Below are 20646 nucleotides of genomic sequence, written 5' to 3'. Positions count from 1 at the left end.
GAATTTCTGCGCATCAACCAACATTGCATACATTTTAGTACATGCGCAGGAATTCTATGTGCGGGCCTGGTTGGTTTTTTGAGGAACATAAAACGATTTTCGCCGCATCGATCTGGATGTAGACGTTTCTAACATACAATTGGTTAATCAAACCACTCACTTTAATGTGATATTGATATTTAGTATTTGGAGTTGTAGTAAATTTACACGGGAAATACAACTTTGAGCTACTGTAACTTTATTAGTAATAGTACGATTTTTATCAAAATGCAGATGCGATGCTTCATACAACAATCTATATTACTACTAATTATATAAACTTAAGGGAGGTTTCAAGTTAATTTTCCCAAAAATATAGTAATATTCTGTTATTAAGCTAATTTGAGTAGATATCAATACGGAGAGTATTTTGAGACCTGGACACCATATAGAGGCAGCTCCATGATTTTTTTCAGATCTTTCGGTTGGATAGTTTCTGAAGATTGGTCGATTAAAGAAACGATCACTTTCGACCCCACGCGAAACTAGGACTGGCGTCGAAAAGTACTAATCAAGACCTCTTATTGAATAAAATCATGTGGAAATTCCAGAAATATTCAGAATCATTTCAAAGGTAATATAGGTTCGCATAAACGGTAGAAGTAGTGAAGTCATGTAAGACTAAATACATATAATACATCAATAGTCGCTTTACTCTCATCTTATTTGTGTCTGGTTCAATTATATGATTTTCAAATTTCGACAGATTTCACTTTCAATTCCAAAGTGGGGATGTCATAATGCTATTATTAGAAGTTTGAGTGTTTGCTATGAAGCCGGCTTAATGAAGATAAAATGTTCTCCAATTATTCGATAGACTTACCGCTTTCAGCTCCATTAAAAGGTTAAAGGGCTTTTTCTATGTGACGCTCAATATTTCAACCGTTTTCAAGATTTTTTTGACGATAAAAATAAATTAATTTTTTTCTATATTTTTATATGTTATTATTGGAGTCTTGAATTATGATACAAAATTTTCAATTGGCGAATTTGGGCTCATCTAATACAGGTTCGTTATCGATGGGAAGCACACCTCGATTTTTAGTAATCTAAAACCAAAAATTCAAACTTTTTCTTATTCTGTATAGAGGCAATCGTTTGAACTGCGATTATAATTTTACCTTACTTATTTAGTAAGGTAAAATTATAATTGCAGTTGGCGCAGTTGTAAAGCAAAATCATGGAAGATCGGGTCAATTTTTAATTAAAAATGCAGAATAAAAATAAAAAATTATTAATACATAATCGTGGTTCGGACCAGAACTACGAATGTGTAGAATATTGTGTAAAAATGTCAGCCGGATCGGTTAAACAAAATTTTAGTTATATTTCCCACCTGTTGAAAAAAGTGGTTTTGAGAAAATCGTATTTTGTTTTATATACACGTCAGAAAGGCTTCGTGATATTCTATTTGCTGTAACTTAGTAAAGACTTTTCTCGGAACGGTCACACAAGAAAGCCCCCTTAAAACAAGACCAATTACCTTTCTTGCTTGCTTGATTATGCGAACGTAGCGCCTTAAGAAATTATCGGTGTTAATTGACAAAGTTGTCGCCACTGAAATTATTAATTGAGAACAGGGCTTCCTCATCAGGTATGACAAGTTTTATTTCTTTCTTATGTAAGTATATTTGAGAGCAGTACTATCTGATTTATATGTATATTCAGCATGTCAAACTACTTACTTTAATGTAATATTAATATTTATGAGGAGCTCACCTTAAACTTAATGTAGAAAGAGATGTGACTACATATGTGGGGGATCACAGTTCCTACCTTCCCCGATTAATTTATTGTCAACCGGTACAGCCGCTTCTGAGAAAAGTGCGTATGACAGACCGACAGGCAGACGGACAGATGGACAGACGAACAGACAGATATTGAGCCGATATTAAAAAGGTTTTGTTTCGCAAACAAAACTTTAAAAATGACTTCGTCAGCTAAGTCTTGAATCTCAGCTGTTTTTGTTGAATATAATTCCAATTCATATTTTGTTGGTGAATTAATAAAAACAAAGCATCCATAATCTACCTGCCACTTGTGGCCACTCTCGTCCCAAGCCAGAGATGACGCAGTATCTGAAAAATTCTATCTGTTCCGGATGAAACTTCAATTCACTTTTCTTATATTTATATTAAATTAATTTTCTATCAGCTCAGAGAGATCCCTTAAACTCGGCATCTTTAATAAAATTGTGTATACATACAAGTGAATACTTTTATCGCAAAATACCACTTTATAGGCGACTGTTTACCAAAAAACTCACTATGTATGTATCAAAGTATATGCGATAATCAAAGCATTGCGTTTTGAGCTCAGTAATGCAAAAGCTTCGTAGAATCAGATTGGGTTTTATAACAAAATACTTTGCAAAGTAAAATAAAGCTAAACAGTAGTGGCATTTGATTCTTGTGAAACATAAACAAATAATAAATCTTAATAACTTTTCTAGTCTCTATACGGGTAAAATGTGTTTTTTTTGTAGTGACTTAACTTAAATTCCTGTGCTTAACTATTGTTTCCAAGATGAGATGGGACGGACAGATTGCCAATCACTTATCGAATCTTTTTTGGATGTTATTGAAAATGCAGTGGTTAATTAAGCTTTCAGATAAATTACAATACTCGCGTAGTGTGATTCTGAGTCAAAAATTTTAATTGAAAACAGCAGCAACCTTTGAATAGTTACGAATACTATTGTATTTTGTACACCTTTGAGTTAATTCTCAGATGTTTTTTTATTATCCGTAAACAATGATTTATTCTTCTGGTAGTTGCAGTAGAGAAACGTGTTTGAGTTTTTTGTCTAACGAATTGAATTAGGTTCAAGTGGCCACTAAAAGTTGCTACACTATTTTAAATCTTTCTATTAACTCTGAGTTTAAAATTATGAAGTGGTTTCTTCTATCAGTGATTCATGCCTCTATGAAATAGTTAAAATCAAGTATCTAGTTTTGAAATATTAAAAAAAAAAATTGTGGAAAATTAGATGAATGTAGATTAGTTATCAGCGGAAAATTTGAAAATGCTATTCTTTTTTTGAAATGGTGAACATTAAATTCAACTGTCACGTTTATAATATTTTAATAAATATATAAAAACGGTCCCTTTGTTAAGTCAAGAGAAACAAAATTTCTATTTCTACTCAGTAATGCTGTTAGGCAGCTTATAAAATTAGATATCATAAACCAAATTCAACATCTCCTCATCTGTTTGCTAATGTTTAAAAAAATTACAAAAAAATTCTTGAGAACGAATTTGCGGTTATTGCACTACGCCAAATTGAACGAAATTTGTTTTTATCAAATTTACATTGGAAAGCAATTTTTCCTTCTGTTAAAATTAAATCAAAAGGTCGTGTAAAATCAGATAAAGAACTATCATCAAATGATATGCTTGTTTGAGCACCACCCAAGCAGTGAATAATCTCCAAACTAGAAACGAGAACGGAACAACAAATATAGATAATACTGAAAAATGCCAAAAAGGTCATGGCAAACAGCCTTGCCTTCTATTCGATAATAACTACATAGGCACAGAATTTGCATTATTTTTATATTGAGCCATGTATTTCCTCAAAAGCGTTAATGATAAATTATTGAGCTGGCAAGAACCAAATGTGTTCCAGTCATTAAATTCATTCATTGTTGGATTTTGTTTAAATATAAGCTTCATTTAGGATAAGATAATTTATCGATTTTTTTCGTTCGACGATTATATAAAGAACTCATGTGCATAGATTGATCATTTCACTAATTATTGAGCGGTTGACGGATGAGTAAAACTAGCAAGTTTCGAGTGCTGATATGAATATTACTTCTGAATTATTTGTAATGAAGGTGACCCCTAGTTTTTGGAGCATGTAATTCTACAATTTAGTCGTTGTTTTGTAGTCCTATAATGGGGAAACTGAAGCAAAGAAAAGCGTTTGTTTTAAATATTTTTTTTTTACACTAAGCCAGGCCTTTTGGAAGGCGGGCTTACAGGAGTGGGTGGCGGAGGAAGGGTGCGAGTTCCCCTGGCCTATAAGCCTATTAACATTCAGAGGGCTTAGTAGTTAGAGTGCTAAATTGTCGCAATAGAAAGTCACAGTTATAAAACCACTGGTGTCAGAAAAATGTGTATCGTGACTGTTAGTCGAATACGACTCGTCTCACCTATGAATGAATACCTGGGTCAAATCAGGATAATAATGACGAGCGAGCTGATCACATTACCTCCTAGTGTGTCCTACCGTGAATGAAGTTTTTTAGAAAGCTTGAAGGCCTAGATCCAATTGGATTGTTGCGACCACATTATTATTAATAATCCCATAATTACGCGAAAATATACCCTTTTTGGAAAACCGTAAATTTTCAAGTTTTCAAGTTCAAGTCAGGCATTAACATTTTTTAACCGGAGATGCCATACACGCCTTCCTCATTTGGACAAAAAAATTCAACTTTTACCCAATAAAAAAATGATGATAGAATTCAGAGTCTTGAAGGTTACGCACTGACGACCTGGCAGTTAGGTATAAAATGGAAATCGATGAGTAGGTGCATGGTTTCGCCACTATCTGTGGCAGCGATTGTTTCACTAGAGATTCGTTGAGCGTTTCCCGCAATGGACGCACGTGACTGTGTAGTGGGTTGGAAACCAGTACCACTTTATTACTGGCAGCGACACAATCTCGGGTCTCATCAGGGAACGTGATCGTCTTGAGGTCATTGCAGAAACTAATGACCAAGGGTCGATGGGGGCAGAGGCAGCGGCATCAACAGCACCACGCCTCGCTGCGGGAAACAGTTTTAGTACTCGCTAAAGCACACTTATTCACCGTCCGGGGGTCCGTTAAAGAAATGATCACTTACCCCCACTTTCCAACAAATGTCAAAACTAAGACCGACTTGGGAAAGTACTAAATGTAAACTTTCATTTGATGACTATATTTGATTGAAAAAAAAATTACACCCCCTTTTTACATGTAAGGGGGGGACCATATCCTTCTGTAATGTATGTAGCCAGCACCCATCGGCCAGTCTTGCCTTTAATCCAATATTCAACTCATACCCTCAAGTTCAACCATTCAAAAACTACTGGGGTATTTACACTCCAAAAATAAAATTTTGTTGTGTCAGTTCAAGCCAAGCAACTAACCATCTACATTAAAGTTGATGCAACAATTTTAAATTCAATGTGATTTTTTTGCGGCTAGATTTTAATTACTGTGGCGTTTATACTTGTATTAATCAACAACTTGTTGTATAATATAGTTGGCTAAGCCATATGGACGTCGTACGCAGAAACTGAGTAATTAACGTGGTCTGACACGATAGCCACTTTTAAAGTCTTATGGTAATTGTCAATTTGTTGTGGTTTATTTTGATAAGGAAATTCAAAGTGGATCATCACGTAACGTAAACATTCACCTCTGGAGTACATTGTATAATACAATCGTTCTGATAACATTTTGCGTTTTATACCTATATTTTTACAAGTTTGTTGTTGTCACTGGTAGTGATGTCTACTGATGACGGTATCAAACATACTAAAATTTGCAGCAAATGATTCATCAGTAAACTGCTGAAAGGACATCTTCCACATTTCACAACAATGTAAATTCTGCAAACAGAAATCCTTTTCAAAATTAAAAAGTGATTGGTAATATCGTTTCAACTAGCATTGAATCAGTTCTAAGGAGTCGAGGTTTCATTGCGTATTTAGACGAATGAAAGATCTTATTTCACTTTTGATGATGGTCAGTAATATCTTCTATCCATTTTTCTTCTTCTCTTGAAATAATAAAACTTGTTTTTTCTATTCGCTAGTGGAGAATTTTATTTTGCAAATACCGATATTTGGGGAACCACTTGTTCCCTTCATCAGTGCTAACAAGTGGAATTATAAAAACAATAAGACTGAAAATTTTAGTGCGAATTTCATTAAATCCCTCGGTGAAGATTCCCGTAGGACAAGAATTTACAAAATATCCTTAAAAAAAAATTCAATTGAATTGAATTTGTCAGAGCGGAGGAAGATGAAATTGAACGTTGTAACATTTCAGGTTACCTCATTTCTATGGTCTGTATAAGTCGCTCACTGCCCAAATTTCTCTCGGAAAAAGTGCCTCGTTTATAATATCATATATCTAATTTCCTTGTGGAACCACATTCTCGATTTGGTATTGATGAAAATTCCTGACAGTCGATTCATTTTTTTTCCACCTTACCTTAAAAAAGCAGTTGACTGTAGTGGTGCGTTAGAAAATTTATCATGCGACCAGGCTTTAGTATTTCACAACTTTTTTAAAAAAAATCTTCCCTGTTTCGTTCTCCTCTTTTTTCCTAGTCTGCGTGACTTTCCTGTCTAGTACACCGTAGAAGACTGTAATATCTGAGTGAAATTATGCCGTGTTTCCAACGATTAATTAATTGAAATAATAAAAACTTACGATACCGACTGTAATAGCTCTCGTGAGATACACAAAGCTCATCTGAGATTCCAACGTTGCGGTAATGTCGATATAAGACAAAGTTTATAACTTTAGTAACGAGAATTCAAACTTTTCTGATGGTATTTCGAATTCCTTTCTAAAAAATGTAAACATTTATGACAAGCGTTTTCCCGAAGGTATTTTTCCGGATATGTAGAAAGTAGTTCTTACACGAAAAGACGACAATACAAAGGCCAACAATTAGCGGTCTATATCTATCCTTTATATACATAAAAGACTGCGTTTTCGTTACCTTATTGTGTTGAAAACCATGTTGCGGTTTTCAACACGGTCGGTCAAACTTTGATCGTATACTTTTCCAGCAAGTATTCTCCCCTGGTTAAAATCTCACTTGGATAATAGACTAAATCATGTCTTCTTTAATACTTGCATCTCTCCTTCATTTTCCCCTCATCGGGAATGCCCCAAGGGTCCGTCCTCGGTTCATTTTTATTTTAATTTTTCGTGAATGATCTTCCTTCCTTATTTACCTGTCCTAGCCTTTTATATGCATGCGATTTAAAATTGTTTTCTGTTATCGGTTTGCCTACTGATTAGGACAACCTTCAGTCAACCATTGACTCATTATCTTGGTGGTGCGTTTGTAACAAGTTGCCACTTAATGTAAAGAAATCCTACTCTTTCTGCTATTCACTAAGAACCTTTCCCGTTCATTATCTTGATGTTCATCTGTTAATCGAGAGTGCCTCTTATGAGGACCTAGGTGTGACCTTTGATAGCAAACACCGATTTAATTTTCATTATATCGATGTACCCTGCATCTTTCTATTTACTTTTGGTCTAATTGAGCTTAAATAAGGATCCGAAGTCAACAGTAATCTGTAAAAAATATTCATACGAGTATTGCAGTCAGTTATGATTGCCTGAAGTGCTTATAATGAGCGTGATATAAGGTGTCATTCATACAATTTTGTATACATATTTTTGGCTGCTTCGTAACTGAAGACGTAAAATTTTTCAGCATCAATAGTGCTTCCGTTAGAAATTACTTAGATTTTTGAGACAGTTCTTCAAACTTATTGTTGGACATGACAAAACTTGGTCCAAGTCGAAGTCTATTGAAAATACTTTTTATCATTAGAGCATGGAGTAATATTCTCAAGTTTATCTTGCAACAACGCGATTTTCGCGCTTTTCGCGAAACACTTTTCCATTACACTTCTCCATAAGTTTATACAATTCTGGCCTTGTGAAACCTGTAAATTTCTAGGTATTATCAGCAATATTTGCAATCAAAAAGAACGAAAAATTTATACTATAAAAATAATATTTAGGAATCATTATTGGTATCAGGCTTAGCGCTATCAATGACAGGAACATATAACTATTTTTTAATTTGGTACGTATTGTATATTGCGAGCGAACCACCTGTCGCAGGTAAAAAGGAGGCACTCACCAGAATGTCCTTTGGATATGTGACAAATTTTAAAATGATCGATTCAGCCTATATTATAGATATAACCAGATGTAAAATTCGAACTAAGCGGTTCGTAAATGGATTAGCGCAACCTTTCTTTGTCCCTTTGATAACAAAAAAACAATACTTGGAGTAGCTTCCACTCCTATCCAAACAATCAAAAGTAGATTCAAAAGCCATTCTCAGGAACTAATCAACCGAAAAATCTGAAAAAAATCAGGGAGCTGCCACTATATAGTGCCTAGGCTCCGAAATACCTTCCATACCGATACCTGTTCCAATAAAATTAATAATAGTACATTACTATAATTTTTAGTAATTGACAGGAAAACCCCCCTTAGGTTCACCCTAGAATCACAAAATTTCTCAGCAATGTAGGCTATAGTATAGAGCATAATCCTGCCAAATTTGGTGAAAATCACACTATTACTAACAAAGTTATACTAGGTCAAATCTGTCGCTCCTCTGCAAATTCAAGACTGTGAATGTCAATATCACTTGCAAGTGACTATTTTCACATAATATATACATATTTTAAGTGCTACATGCTAATGGGGCAAATGCATACTCAAATCTCTTTATAAAAGAAATACACAAAACCTTTCATACCTGAAGCGTCTAGCTTCCGGTTTCCCGATTTGTTTAAGTTTTGTGGAGAGCACAACCTTATTAAAATCAGTCCATTGCCTGTACACTTGTGTGTCTGTTACACGCATTTTTCTCAGAAACTGTCAAACCTATTGTTACGAAATTTTGTTAGAAAGGCCGGAACTATGAACCCCAATACATGCGGCGAATTAAGGGAGGGGTCCCCCCATACACGTAAAAGGGAGTGGAAAATATCAAATGAAAAGTCTTGATCGGCGGTTTTCGAGTTGTCAGTTTTGACATTGGTTGCAAATGGGAGATGTGTAAAGCTCCTAAAGAGATCAATTACTTCATGGACCCATTTTCAGCAACTATCCAACCGAAACTGAAAAAAATTATGGTAACCCATGCATGTGATATTTACATCCTAAAATACTCTCCGATGCAATATCTCTCAAATAAAATTAATTATATTTTTAAAATTTATTGTCGACCCTCCTTAAATTCATCCTATTCTCTTGCAATAATGTAGACTTTAATATGAAGCATTATACTGGGAAGTTTGATGGAAATCCTACCATTATTAGCAATGTTATAGTATGTCCAAGTTGCCTCTTTCGGGTCAAATTACTACTCTCTAGTGGATAAAATGTCAGTACTACATTGAATTCAATATCGAGTATATTCAAATTATATACATTACGAGCTGAATCATCGTGTACCCAAATATACTGACACACAACCACAAAATCTTTCATTCCTGAAACCGAACTTCCAGTTTCCAACTTGTTTTTCTTTAACTGAATAATAATAATTTTATTTACGAATATTTAATAACATCCAACTTTGACAGTACATGACAAGTGTCTGCGAGTTTTTTTTTAAATTATTGGACACCCGAAAAACGCGTTTTTGAAGGTTTACTTTAGACATCTATATTTTATCTAATTTACACTGAATCGAAAACTATATAAAAGTTAACTACATACCTCCCGTTCCCATTTTAATACCTATTATAATATAGGGTATACTGTAGAGCGTGGTACTACTAAGTTTGGTGGAAATTGCACACTAATAAAGTTATAATGGGTCAAACTTGTCTGTGCAAATTTATTGCATTCTAAAATTTTGAATGTCTGTATCCTACTAAAGCCTGGTAAACATAACGATTTATTTACAAATGGAAAAAATATTCTTATATAAGAAATACACAACACCTTTCATACCTGAAGCTTTCCACTTTCGATTTCCCGACTTGTTTATTTTTTAGCCACCATTTAAATTCGGAAATATGGAAAGCAGATTGACCTTACAACCACATTCTTAATTTAGCTAAGTGAATAATGTGTCTTTCGTCTGATACTCTATTCTCCTTTTGTTTCTCTATGGTCTTCCCATTCAAACCTTAGGTTCAAATCCACCAATTACGAGTATAATATTATTTTAAGGCAAATCGTTATGAATTTTATACAGAAGAAAATAAAATTATCGTCGAAAAACTCCAGGAAATTGCATATTTCTTCATTGATAGGTTTGAAACATGTAATTTGTTGTTAAGTTTTCATCGATAAAATTCCCTTCAATTTTCTACAGTTTTCCTATTACCTACATACCTATAATTTCTTGATATAAAGTTATGTACATAGCGAACTATAAAATACTCCAATCTGAAAGATCTTCCAATTCCTGCCTATTCTACTCTTTGTAATCCTATCTTCTCGCGTTTGTGCTGTGAGTTATCCGCTGTTATTAACACCTAGTTCGGATGATATAGCATGTAGACAACTCTATTAAACAGCTCTTAGATTTAATCAACGTACGGGCTCGCCATTATCCGAATTTTGAAGCTATTTCACAACTTGACTTCCCTAGTAGTCATGATCTAAATCTAAATTTCATTTCATAGTACACGTTACAATTTTAAAAAAATATTGTGTCTTTTTATTGAATTTTCGTAGGAAAATTTAAAAAAAAAACATCGTAGTATTTTTAAAAATAAGCAAAAGTTCAATTCATGACATTACATACAATCAAAGCTAAAAAGTAATCAAGCAAAATCAATTTACCTACTTTGTTCTACCATATAACTAAAATTGCTTATTATTACAAGGTTGAACCTATTTCTGCTTGCATATTGCATGCAAAAAACGGAGACTTAATTTGATAGAATCAAAGAAATAGAGCTGCAACTACCTGCGGTACGCGACAGATAACAATGATTAAAGTTAACAAAACACCAAGCATGGAATAATTTGAGGGTCGTGGTTTCAGTTGCGGTCTAATTCACGAAAAGAATTGACCAACAATTTGAGATCAATGATAATGCAATTAACATGAGCGCTCAGAATCATAAACAGTGGACCGTAACGTGTATAATTTAGAAATTTGAGTGGATAGACGGACGGAATTATTACTTGATCGAATCTGTTTGAATGCAATGCAATTATCTTACTTACGAAAATTATTAGCATAGTTCTTAGTGTTACCCCAGATATAATTTCTGTTGAAGAGATCAATGTACTTTTCTGCTATATTACTCGTAAATTTCTAAATTATCCCTTAGGCGGTTCTTTGGGAAACTAAATCCCCATACATGGAAAAATTCGCCCCAATATAGCCTTGTGGGATCTCTAATGAAAGGTCTCGATTAGTACGATCCGAAGTAGTTAGGTGACGTCAAGTTGAAAAAGGAGCGACTATGGGGATTAGAAAATAGCCACTTGTTTTAAGAGGCCATTCTCAGAAAATACACAACCGAAAAATCTGAAAAAATTACCATGAAAGTGAAGTCTACACTTCAAAATGCCCTCCATCTTGATATCAGCTCAAATAAAGATAGTACGTTACTATATTCAGTAAATTTACGGTACCGCCTCCAACTCACCCCCTTCAGTTTATCCTAGAATCATAAAATTGAGGCATTTAGATTAGATTTAGAAAGGTTGTTGGAAATCTTATTATCCTACTATCCTATACTATTAATATAGCGACGATAGATTAATGTTGCTCATTGTTCAAAGAAGTTGATTAGCTGAGCTTTCTTGGAAAAACTTTGCTTAGAGCCTGCAAGCAAAAGTGATAACCATGTTCTAGATAGCAGAACAGACAGAACAATAGCGCTATATTTTTGGTGGATTTAGCAGTGTTGATGCGGGAACAATTCTATCTCTAGGAACTCACCATTTTTCTCCACAACACTCGGGTGCCCTCGGATTTTCAACGGTCCCACTAACTGGGAAAATCCTTCCAAGGATTAACAGAAACTGCGTTTCAATTTATGAGTATCCAAGCATGAGGAGTTTTTCGCAGATTGTACCGTATAGGCGATTGACAAAGACAGACGCTCTGCAACCCTTATATGACACTCAGTGCCATGATCCAATTAATCCCAGCATAGAAAAACTTCTGAGTAGTGGCAGGTGTCTCGGTTTACTAGGGCTGTTGAAGCCTTGATTAACACGTTATTGTAACTGCCAATAGTAAACTTGAGCCTTGATCGCTGTTGTGTGTTCAAATGATGTCAATCTCCGGCGCTCTCAAAATTGTCTATTAAACAAACAGAAGGTGCAAAAAAGTGTGAGGGAAGCAGCACCAAGATAAAAGTTTTGGCTTAGTAACGGAATAATGAGGGACCAATTCGATTCCATCGGATCATGAAAAATGGTATTAGTTAATACTTTGTGCCTTCATTTGTCCTGAATTCGATACGTAATTTCTCCCACTTATACCGTTCGTTACTTAATGGCGAAATCCGAACTTAACTGCGATGAATGTTCGATCGAGAATTACGTCAACGTTAGTTGGACTAAGTGAAATGAGATGGTAGGACTCTTTGCAGTACTGCGTTTTTGAACTGTGATAAGGCTAGCAGCAGTAGATACGAATCTAGTGTCAGACTATTTACGACAGCTACCGTAAGGTGCACTCTGTTCTTCTGATCCGTTGTCGAATTTCTGACAGGGTAGGGAGTGTTGCAATTGTACAGTACACTATAGCACTAAAAGAGATTTTCGATATATGGGAGGGAATGTTTTCTGTAAGCCATCGTCAAAGTACCTCTATCTGCGGCACTTGTCAAGTTGCCGATCACGTCCCAATAAGACGCTAGAAAACTAGACTGACTACGGAATCGTCGCGTAGGATCGATAAACGCAAGAAACTGCGAGCTCTGTCAATCGAGCGAACAGGAGTTAGCGTAAAACACTGCAGAGCAGCGTGTGCTGCGACTAAATGAATTCCACCATTGTACGGGAGACTGAAGCTGCCGCAAATAGCAATGATTTCGCCACCGTACACCGCAGATAGTCCTGTGAGGGTTATTAACGGTCCAATCCATAATGATGGCCAGCTGAAGAATTGGAGAGAGTACTTCACCACAATTCTCAATCGTATAGCGTCCAATGAAGTCTTACCTCTCGTAGATCATGAACTTAAATCTGAAAGATATTTCTAACAGATACTGCACAATAAAATATGGAAGATTAAATCAAGTTTCACAGTTCTAAGGCAGCCGCTCTATCATTTCTGATCACATCGATATTTTGAGTTCTGTAATGTACGTCAGATCATGCAGTGACGGATGCACTTGTATACTAGAACAACCTGCTACTCATTACATGAACCGTCGATTCGTATTTGCGACTTTTCAGCAAATTGGTCCCTTGTGTGTAGCACGTTAACCTCAGTTTCATCATTTGGAAAAGGAAAGTTACCATTAAAGGAAGTTGCATACTTGGGTAACGTGATTAGCATCAGGTAACCGAAGAAAATTTTTTTGAAATAGCTTAAAAGGGCGGATGTTTCGAAAACCCCGCCTACATAGCCATGAGAAACAGATTAGTCGAAAACCCCGCCTACATTTCGTAAGTAGCTAGGATAGCGGCATGTAGGCACATATCGAGGGGACCTTGTGCGAAGCTGCACTTAATTGCGGCCGTCCTGACGTCATTTTTCAATTGAGCTTTCATTTCTCGTGGTTGACGAAAGTCAACCTTGGTCTTATGACTTTGTAATGAACCGGAATGGTTGGGGTGTCATATGACGAGCTGATTACGATTCCATAAAAATTTTGTGTTCATGTGAGGAACTTTCTATGCACGTTTTTCTTTTCGAAGATAGCTACAAATTCAAAATTTGCCTTCATATATGTATTTCTAGGCTTCCCGATATATGTACATATTAAAGACATGAATATTATGCTAATCCTAAAAAAACATTGTCTATTACCGATGTATACATATATATGTATTTACGCACATACCTATCTAAATTGATAGCACGTATCTGAATATTTCCACTTTACTACATGCACCAAAGCATACATATGTACATATATAAGTACAAAAGTCGTATACTGCTGATACTAATGTAGATATACATATATTATATTCACGTGGATGGAACACTACCATGTTGTGGCTGGTCGGTATCGATCGCAAAGGTATAATTCCCGTCTATACAAGTGATTATGAATTCAGCTCCCTCTCTCGAAATTCTCAATATTAACGAAGATACGAGGGTTTAAAGTTTTTGCAAAGATTCCTCTACTTTCTGGCCATTTTCCCGGACGGGTTTCAGTTAGGGATGAGTGGTCATGAGTCCACTGTCTATTGAAGATCGGAGCGGAGCGAGTTACTACTCAAATCAGTGCACTTTGATATGAGTTCACTTTACATGATGGTGACGTCACACATGTCTTGGAGTACAATGAATTCACGTCGAATACAAAACTTTGACAATCTGTAACTTTGTTAGTAATAATTGGATTCCATTCGAACTTTCCAACTTGTGTCTTATATCACTTCTACTGGTGCCAAATTTCGAACTTCTAGAATGAACTGAAAGGGAGTTTTCAGGCAAATTTTTAAATATAGTAATACACTATTATTAACTTTATTATATTATATCGCAATGGGATATATTTTGAGGTCTAGATATTTCATAGGTGCATCACTGTGATTGTTCAGTTCGATAGGCTCTGAAAACGACACCTGTTTCCCTTTTCGGGGTACACATTTTGGGTCCTCCCCGATTTTCACCCAATGTCAAAAATAAGAAAATAGTAATCGAGCTCATTCAAATATATGGGGAACACGGAGTACATGCTCTCATCGAATTTCTTGACAAAAGCTTCAACCGTTTCCAAGTAAATCGGATGTGACAGACAGACATACGAACAGAGAAACATTGAATCGAATTTAGTAAGGTTTTGTTTCACACCAAACCTCAAAAGTGAATGGATAGTCTTCATCTATCGTAATTCGTATGTAAGAGTACATATTGATACAAGCCGGGAAGCTCGGCGCTTCACGTATGAAAGGTTTTGTTGATCTTTCATATAATAATATTCCGGTACATGTATACATAGTGTACATATACGTGGTGCATATACGTTGAACATACTCGGCAATCAATTCGATGTGGTATTGACATTTTGTCTCAGGTTTTTTTTTCAACAAAAAAGACGGAAGACAGTACAATGACTCCTTGAACTCGTAGATTAAAGGATAAGATCCGAACTATCACGACTGCTGGGGGCAAGATACTTGACATAAGATGCCCTCGACAACAATGATGGCAAAAAGTTGTAAACCGTATTATTTAATAACTTCAGTGCATACTTTATTTGTGTTTTGATACGACCTTACTCTATGCTTGTGCAATATTGTTCATTACGCCTTGATTTATCTCATTTAAGCTTAAGCAATCTCTACCTGTATTTTCAATTGCTTATCAACCAGTATATAAACATTTCTCTAACAACTCCAGCAACTTGTCTCGTTCTATCTCATCAAATAGTAAAGAAATGCGATATTTCCAATTAGTATTAATTTATTAAATCACAGTACATAAATAATTACGTAGGCATTAGTGTTTGCCGACTCTTTAGCTACAGAATTGAAACTAAATTGGAGACTAGTACAATATTCAATTCCAGCCATAATACGTTAAGAAAAATTCCGTGTTGTGATGCGTACTTACCGGACAAGATAAAAATAACGAACTTGTGAGTGCGTGCCGAAAGTTGAGAAGTGATAATCTGTGCTTATTCTCGCAATTAGAACCAGACATGTTCAATGTTCATGAGGTCCCAACAATAAGCTACAAACTACTAGACACGTAAGTATATGTCATCGGACTTGAATCGAAAACAAAATACATGTGCCGCGTTTTCGGGCGATGGTGAAGTTATTTATCTGAAATGAATTCGTTAATAAATTATTTATGATCATTATCATTATTTACACAAAACACATATGATGACTTCGGGAACGAAAACACTTTTCATGAGTTAATATTTCACATTTGCCCCACTTTCCCCCATTTATCATGCAAGGATGAAGGAGAAGCTTAAATCAAAACTTTATTCCAAAATAACATCAAAAGAATCAAATTAAACATTTCTTTCTCGCGTTTTTCCTCGTCGTTCTCAAAACTAAGATTTTGATCAATGGAAGTATGATTTATTGTTTAGATTTATTAGATTAAATGCTCCAGAAATATTATTTTCTCCTCCGGCTTACATTTCTGGCGTACCACGCTCTTCCTTTCAGTTGGTGAGTGTTAGTTTGTAAACATATTTTTCATTGTAGAATGACATTTCTGTTACAATAGCTCTGAAGCTTCACACGTAAATTGGATATTGAGATGTGTGGAGCGAAATGTGTCAACTGTATGACGGCAGTTTTGATTTACTGATGACAATGTCGTGAATTTATAAAGCTATGAGTTGAAATTATCTAGTCTGGGAAAAACGAGAGGCAGTTACTCAGAAAACCTAATTATACCCGAAACATTAATTTATATGACCCGTGGAAATGATGTTGAGATTTACGTTTGTGTGACAAATTTGCGGCAACAAATGAGCCGTGAAAATTCCTATACTATTTTGAGTTTATTTTCCTCAAACCTTATGCGTAATGGATATCGTTTTTATATAATCGGGGCTAAGGAAAAACATACGCTTCGAATGGGATATTTTAATAAAGTTTGATTCTGCACAAAACTATAAAAATTATTAATAAAAACTTAGAGATTTCTGGTGCATTCCATAAATGTTCATTTCAATACTTTTCGAGGTTCAATCAATCAAGCTTAATCAGCTTATTTTTAATGAAAGAAACCTAAAATAATGGTTTCGACAATATAAGGAACTCACAATTAAGTTGCAAAAATCTTCATCCTGTTTCTGTTGATTATATGATGACTTTGTTTCATAAGTTTAATCTAAATAATGCCGCAATTTTGGAAATATCTTGCTCACTCATTAGCAATTTTTAACTAAATAAATAAGTTTTACTATTCTACTATCTAACAAAACTAACAACAATGGTTTTATCAAACAAGCTACCATAGTTTAAGCTCAATGAAACAGCATGTTATCGTAGTCAAGAATCTAAACATTATTGTTTCGTAATCCGGCCCGCCTCGCACAAACGGGAAATAAAAAAAAAATATCAGATTCCCTGGTACTTCTCATTTATCAAAATGTTACGCATTTTGTTCTTACGTCCTATGAATTTTGCAACTGGTGGGCCTTGAAATCTTAAAACAACTTTGGTGGGTAGAAACTATGTCGTCCACATATCAAATGTAGTGAAAGTAGCGCAATTTCATTGACCATTCTTTCGAAGCTGAAACTGTTGAGTGGAGGAGTTCTTCAATATCTTGGATGTCCCGGCACAGCGATAACACAGACTTCATCTATCTTAAACCTAAGCGCTTCTTCTATTCACTTTAGTGGTCCTCCGCTAAAAATGGCCTCCTCAACTAATCAATTCCAGGTTAGCTTTTACCATTGTTTTGAAATTTGTGACTAGGTTAAAGGCAAGGTTGGCTCATCTCCTTCAACACTCCCCTGCGGTAAACTGATGGAAGATAGCAAAGAGACACACTCACTCAAGGGTCACCAAAAGAAACAAATCGTAAACTTCAGGACTGCATGCCCAATTTACCAGTTTGCTTTAGTGAAGCTTTTCTTAGTTTCAGACTTTTCTTCCAAATTGTGAATAGTCTGAGAACTGGCGAAAGTACATTGGTAGTCTTAACTCCCATATTGTGCATAAACTTGGCAACAATGCACTAGGTTTACATCGCAGTCACTTTAAGTTAATACTATCTGACCTAGTACCTAGTTACATCCCTGCAATTAAATTTACAACTCTGGCTACTCCACAGGCGAGGGGTCTTCGCTTCAATTTCGGAAGCTCCACTACTAACTACCATTTTGTGTTTTACTTTGCAGTTACTTCTTCTCTTTGTATAACTCTTCACGGTATTATCTTTCTTTCTCACATCACCGTTCACACTGTACCTTCTTCCAGTCTACTTCCCATCTCTTCCTTAGTTAACTTGGTCATTGATATCATTTTTGAAAACAACCTTCAGAGAAACCATTTTCCTGAACAAATAAGACCATTATTATTCCTGTACATAAAAAAGACAATACTACTCTCGCTGAGAATTATCATTCTATTCAATTCTTCTACTATTACTCCGAAATTCAGGATAAATCTATCAACAACTGGTTGAGCACCTTATAACTAAAGGGCAACTGACCTTTTATCTAAATTATCGATATGAAGTTCAAGTTATCTACATTGATTTTCTAAAGTCATTCTCTCTGTGTATCATAAGATATATAAGATATTTCAGATATTTTTTCTCTTCAATTTTAACCATAAATGATTATATGGTTTTCATTCTTTTAACCGATCCTATAGGTTATCTTTTTTTTTTCTTTTTTCTTTGGTGTACCATTTTCCCATATATAAGATCCCTATTGTTGATCCCCTTGTCGGCTATATGCTAACAACTTAGAGTGCTTCCCTCTATCTTTCCTCCAATGAACTGTCTCTTCCTCTAATCGTACCTCGATTCTTTGATGCTCTAGAATTTCCATAAATGACTTGCCAATACCCTTCAACAAATGTCATCTGACATAGTACTCACTTAGCGTAGTCTTCAACGACAAACTCTGCTTCGAACGACTCATTCAGTGCTCCCTGATACTTTTCAATTCCTTCCATACTTTAAGCGTTACAACGCAAAACCACTATTGACAGTCAAAAGCGAAACGAAGTAGGAGGGGTGAATATCCAAAATCGAATCGATGAATCCCACAGAGAAACACGAAGCACGTAGCTTTTTCGGGAGGTGCGCGATATGTTTCTAGGGCGACCGACTCGTCGGTCATTCGGAAAAAGGGGTCCATTGCATGGTATAACCAGCAATGCGTTCGTCGTCCCCTGTTAAAATGCGACTTATCTACTTCCAATTACACTCTCTTATTAGCAAATCTACCGGTGCCTAGCCCGTATGCAGCACGAGTTTTAGCACTAAGTCGACTACAAGCAGTAGGCGCCTTTTTACCCCCAGGGCCGCACATTTCGTCTTCCCCTGCAACCCCTGACCGCATGCCCTTAGCAAGGAGATTTATCACAAGCAGCACACAGGCACAAACACGTGGCATTGAAGGTGGTGTCTACCTACCGCACAATTCTCAGAGCCCGCAGTGATAGTGATCGCAAGAGTGATCCCCGTCACTACTAAGAGACGCAAGACCATCTACAAGCCCAAAGGAGAGAATTCAATAGAGGTGGGGAGCAAGGAAAACATACGACTACACTTTTCGAAAAACGAATTGAGGGAAACAGGGACTGTGCAATTGATCTCAGGCGAACTTTATTACTTCCTTACCCCCCTTCTGAGCAAGGAGGAGGATTTTCAGTCTTACCTGCACAAGATTGGGAAGCCACAATTCCCTGGCTGTGTGTTCTACAATGGGGTAGTGGACGTTACCAATCACTCCTTTTTCTCGTGGAGGATCAAATGAGATTTGCCAACAACGTTATGATGTATACCGACATAAGGCAGCTTTTTTCGGACAATATTGTCAAAGAGACGCTGAAGAGTACTGATAGATAGAGCGGTGTTGTGCATTATATTATGGTATTTTTTTGCAATGAGATCGACCGGCAAAGGAGTCACATTTCCTTTTTTCGCTCCCCTCCTACTGCTGAAGGGAATTCCCTGACTTGAAATCTCACTTGCGGCGCGATGGTTGAAATTGTAGAGCGTCAGTCTCATTACTCTGGGTTCAAATCGCAGTCATCATGGATGTCTGTGTTTATCTCGCTGTTATGAACTTAACACTTGCACAGCGTTAAGTGTGATGATATTGCAACTGAGGAACAATCTCACTGAAAAATAAAAAATAAATAATAAAAAATAGTAACAAAAAGACTGTGACCTATACTCCACTAAGGAGTGAACACAAAACACTAATAAATATCGCTAAGGCGGGAGGGGCTAACTGTTCTTCTGTTAACATTTGGTGTTTACACTCACTATATCTTCCGTGGACATAATCAAATTGATCATAGTTTTCCAATTAGACATTATTTTTTAAATCTGAACTTTGTTTAAAGTGATGTTTTTAAGATTTTAAACCCGCTTGTACGCCACATCGCTAGTATTTCGATTCTCATACGTCATTTTAAAATGTTGTTGATTGCTTTTGCATAGGATTTATATAGGGTTTAGTTAACCCACGACCTTAAGTAAAAAAACCATTGCACACACCAACTATTTGCTCGCTGAACCCTGGAGCATTCGAGAATGGATCAAAACTTTGAAAAAAAAATATGTCCTGGAAAGTTCAAAATTATCAGATCTATGATAAAGATAATTCACAACAGTATTAAGACTCAGAGTTTCTCAGGGCCATGGAATAAAAATTTTAAATTAAATAAAAAATTTTTCTCTTCTCTGATGTACTATGCCACGTTTGAGGGTTAATTTTTAAAATGTCAAGGGTCTACCCCTCTATATTTTAAGCTTCATCTCTTCTGGACCTAAAGCTTACATTACAAAGCAGATACTGACATTTTTACATCCAGGGAGAAAATTATGCGGGTTCTCCTAATTTCTAGTATGTATTTGGCTGCCCCCTTGCCCCCAGGCCCTTAATTTTCCCGGGGTTCGGAATAAAGACTTTATAGAAATAAAGATACAATAAGAGGGCTCGCCTAATTTTCTCCCATTATATGGGAAACCTTAGTGCGTTAGAAGTGAAACTATAGATAACAAACCTAAAATTATAGCA

At 35.8% G+C, this 20646-nt stretch overlaps 1 protein-coding gene across 3 annotated transcripts in view; it reads left to right on the top strand.

Moving 5' to 3' along the window:
- LOC119660343 (neprilysin-2) overlaps positions 1 to 20646 on the top strand; it is a 154434-nt gene that overhangs the window by 96065 nt on the left and 37723 nt on the right. Inside the window, exon 1 of one of the 3 annotated variants that reach the window (XM_038068829.1) lies at positions 15451 to 15659. The exons of 1 other annotated variant lie outside the window; for it this stretch is intronic. In XM_038068829.1, coding sequence (XP_037924757.1) covers positions 15610 to 15659 — 50 coding nt within the window. In that variant the 5' untranslated portion in view covers positions 15451 to 15609. Of the gene's footprint in view, positions 1 to 15450; positions 15660 to 20646 lie in introns of those variants that run through there. One more of the 3 variants, XM_038068831.1, reaches the window with a different exon arrangement.

Source organism: Hermetia illucens, chromosome 6 (assembly GCF_905115235.1).
Source record: "Hermetia illucens chromosome 6, iHerIll2.2.curated.20191125, whole genome shotgun sequence".
Classification (NCBI taxonomy): domain Eukaryota; kingdom Metazoa; phylum Arthropoda; class Insecta; order Diptera; family Stratiomyidae; genus Hermetia; species Hermetia illucens.
This window is presented reverse-complemented; position numbering and strand designations above follow the sequence as displayed.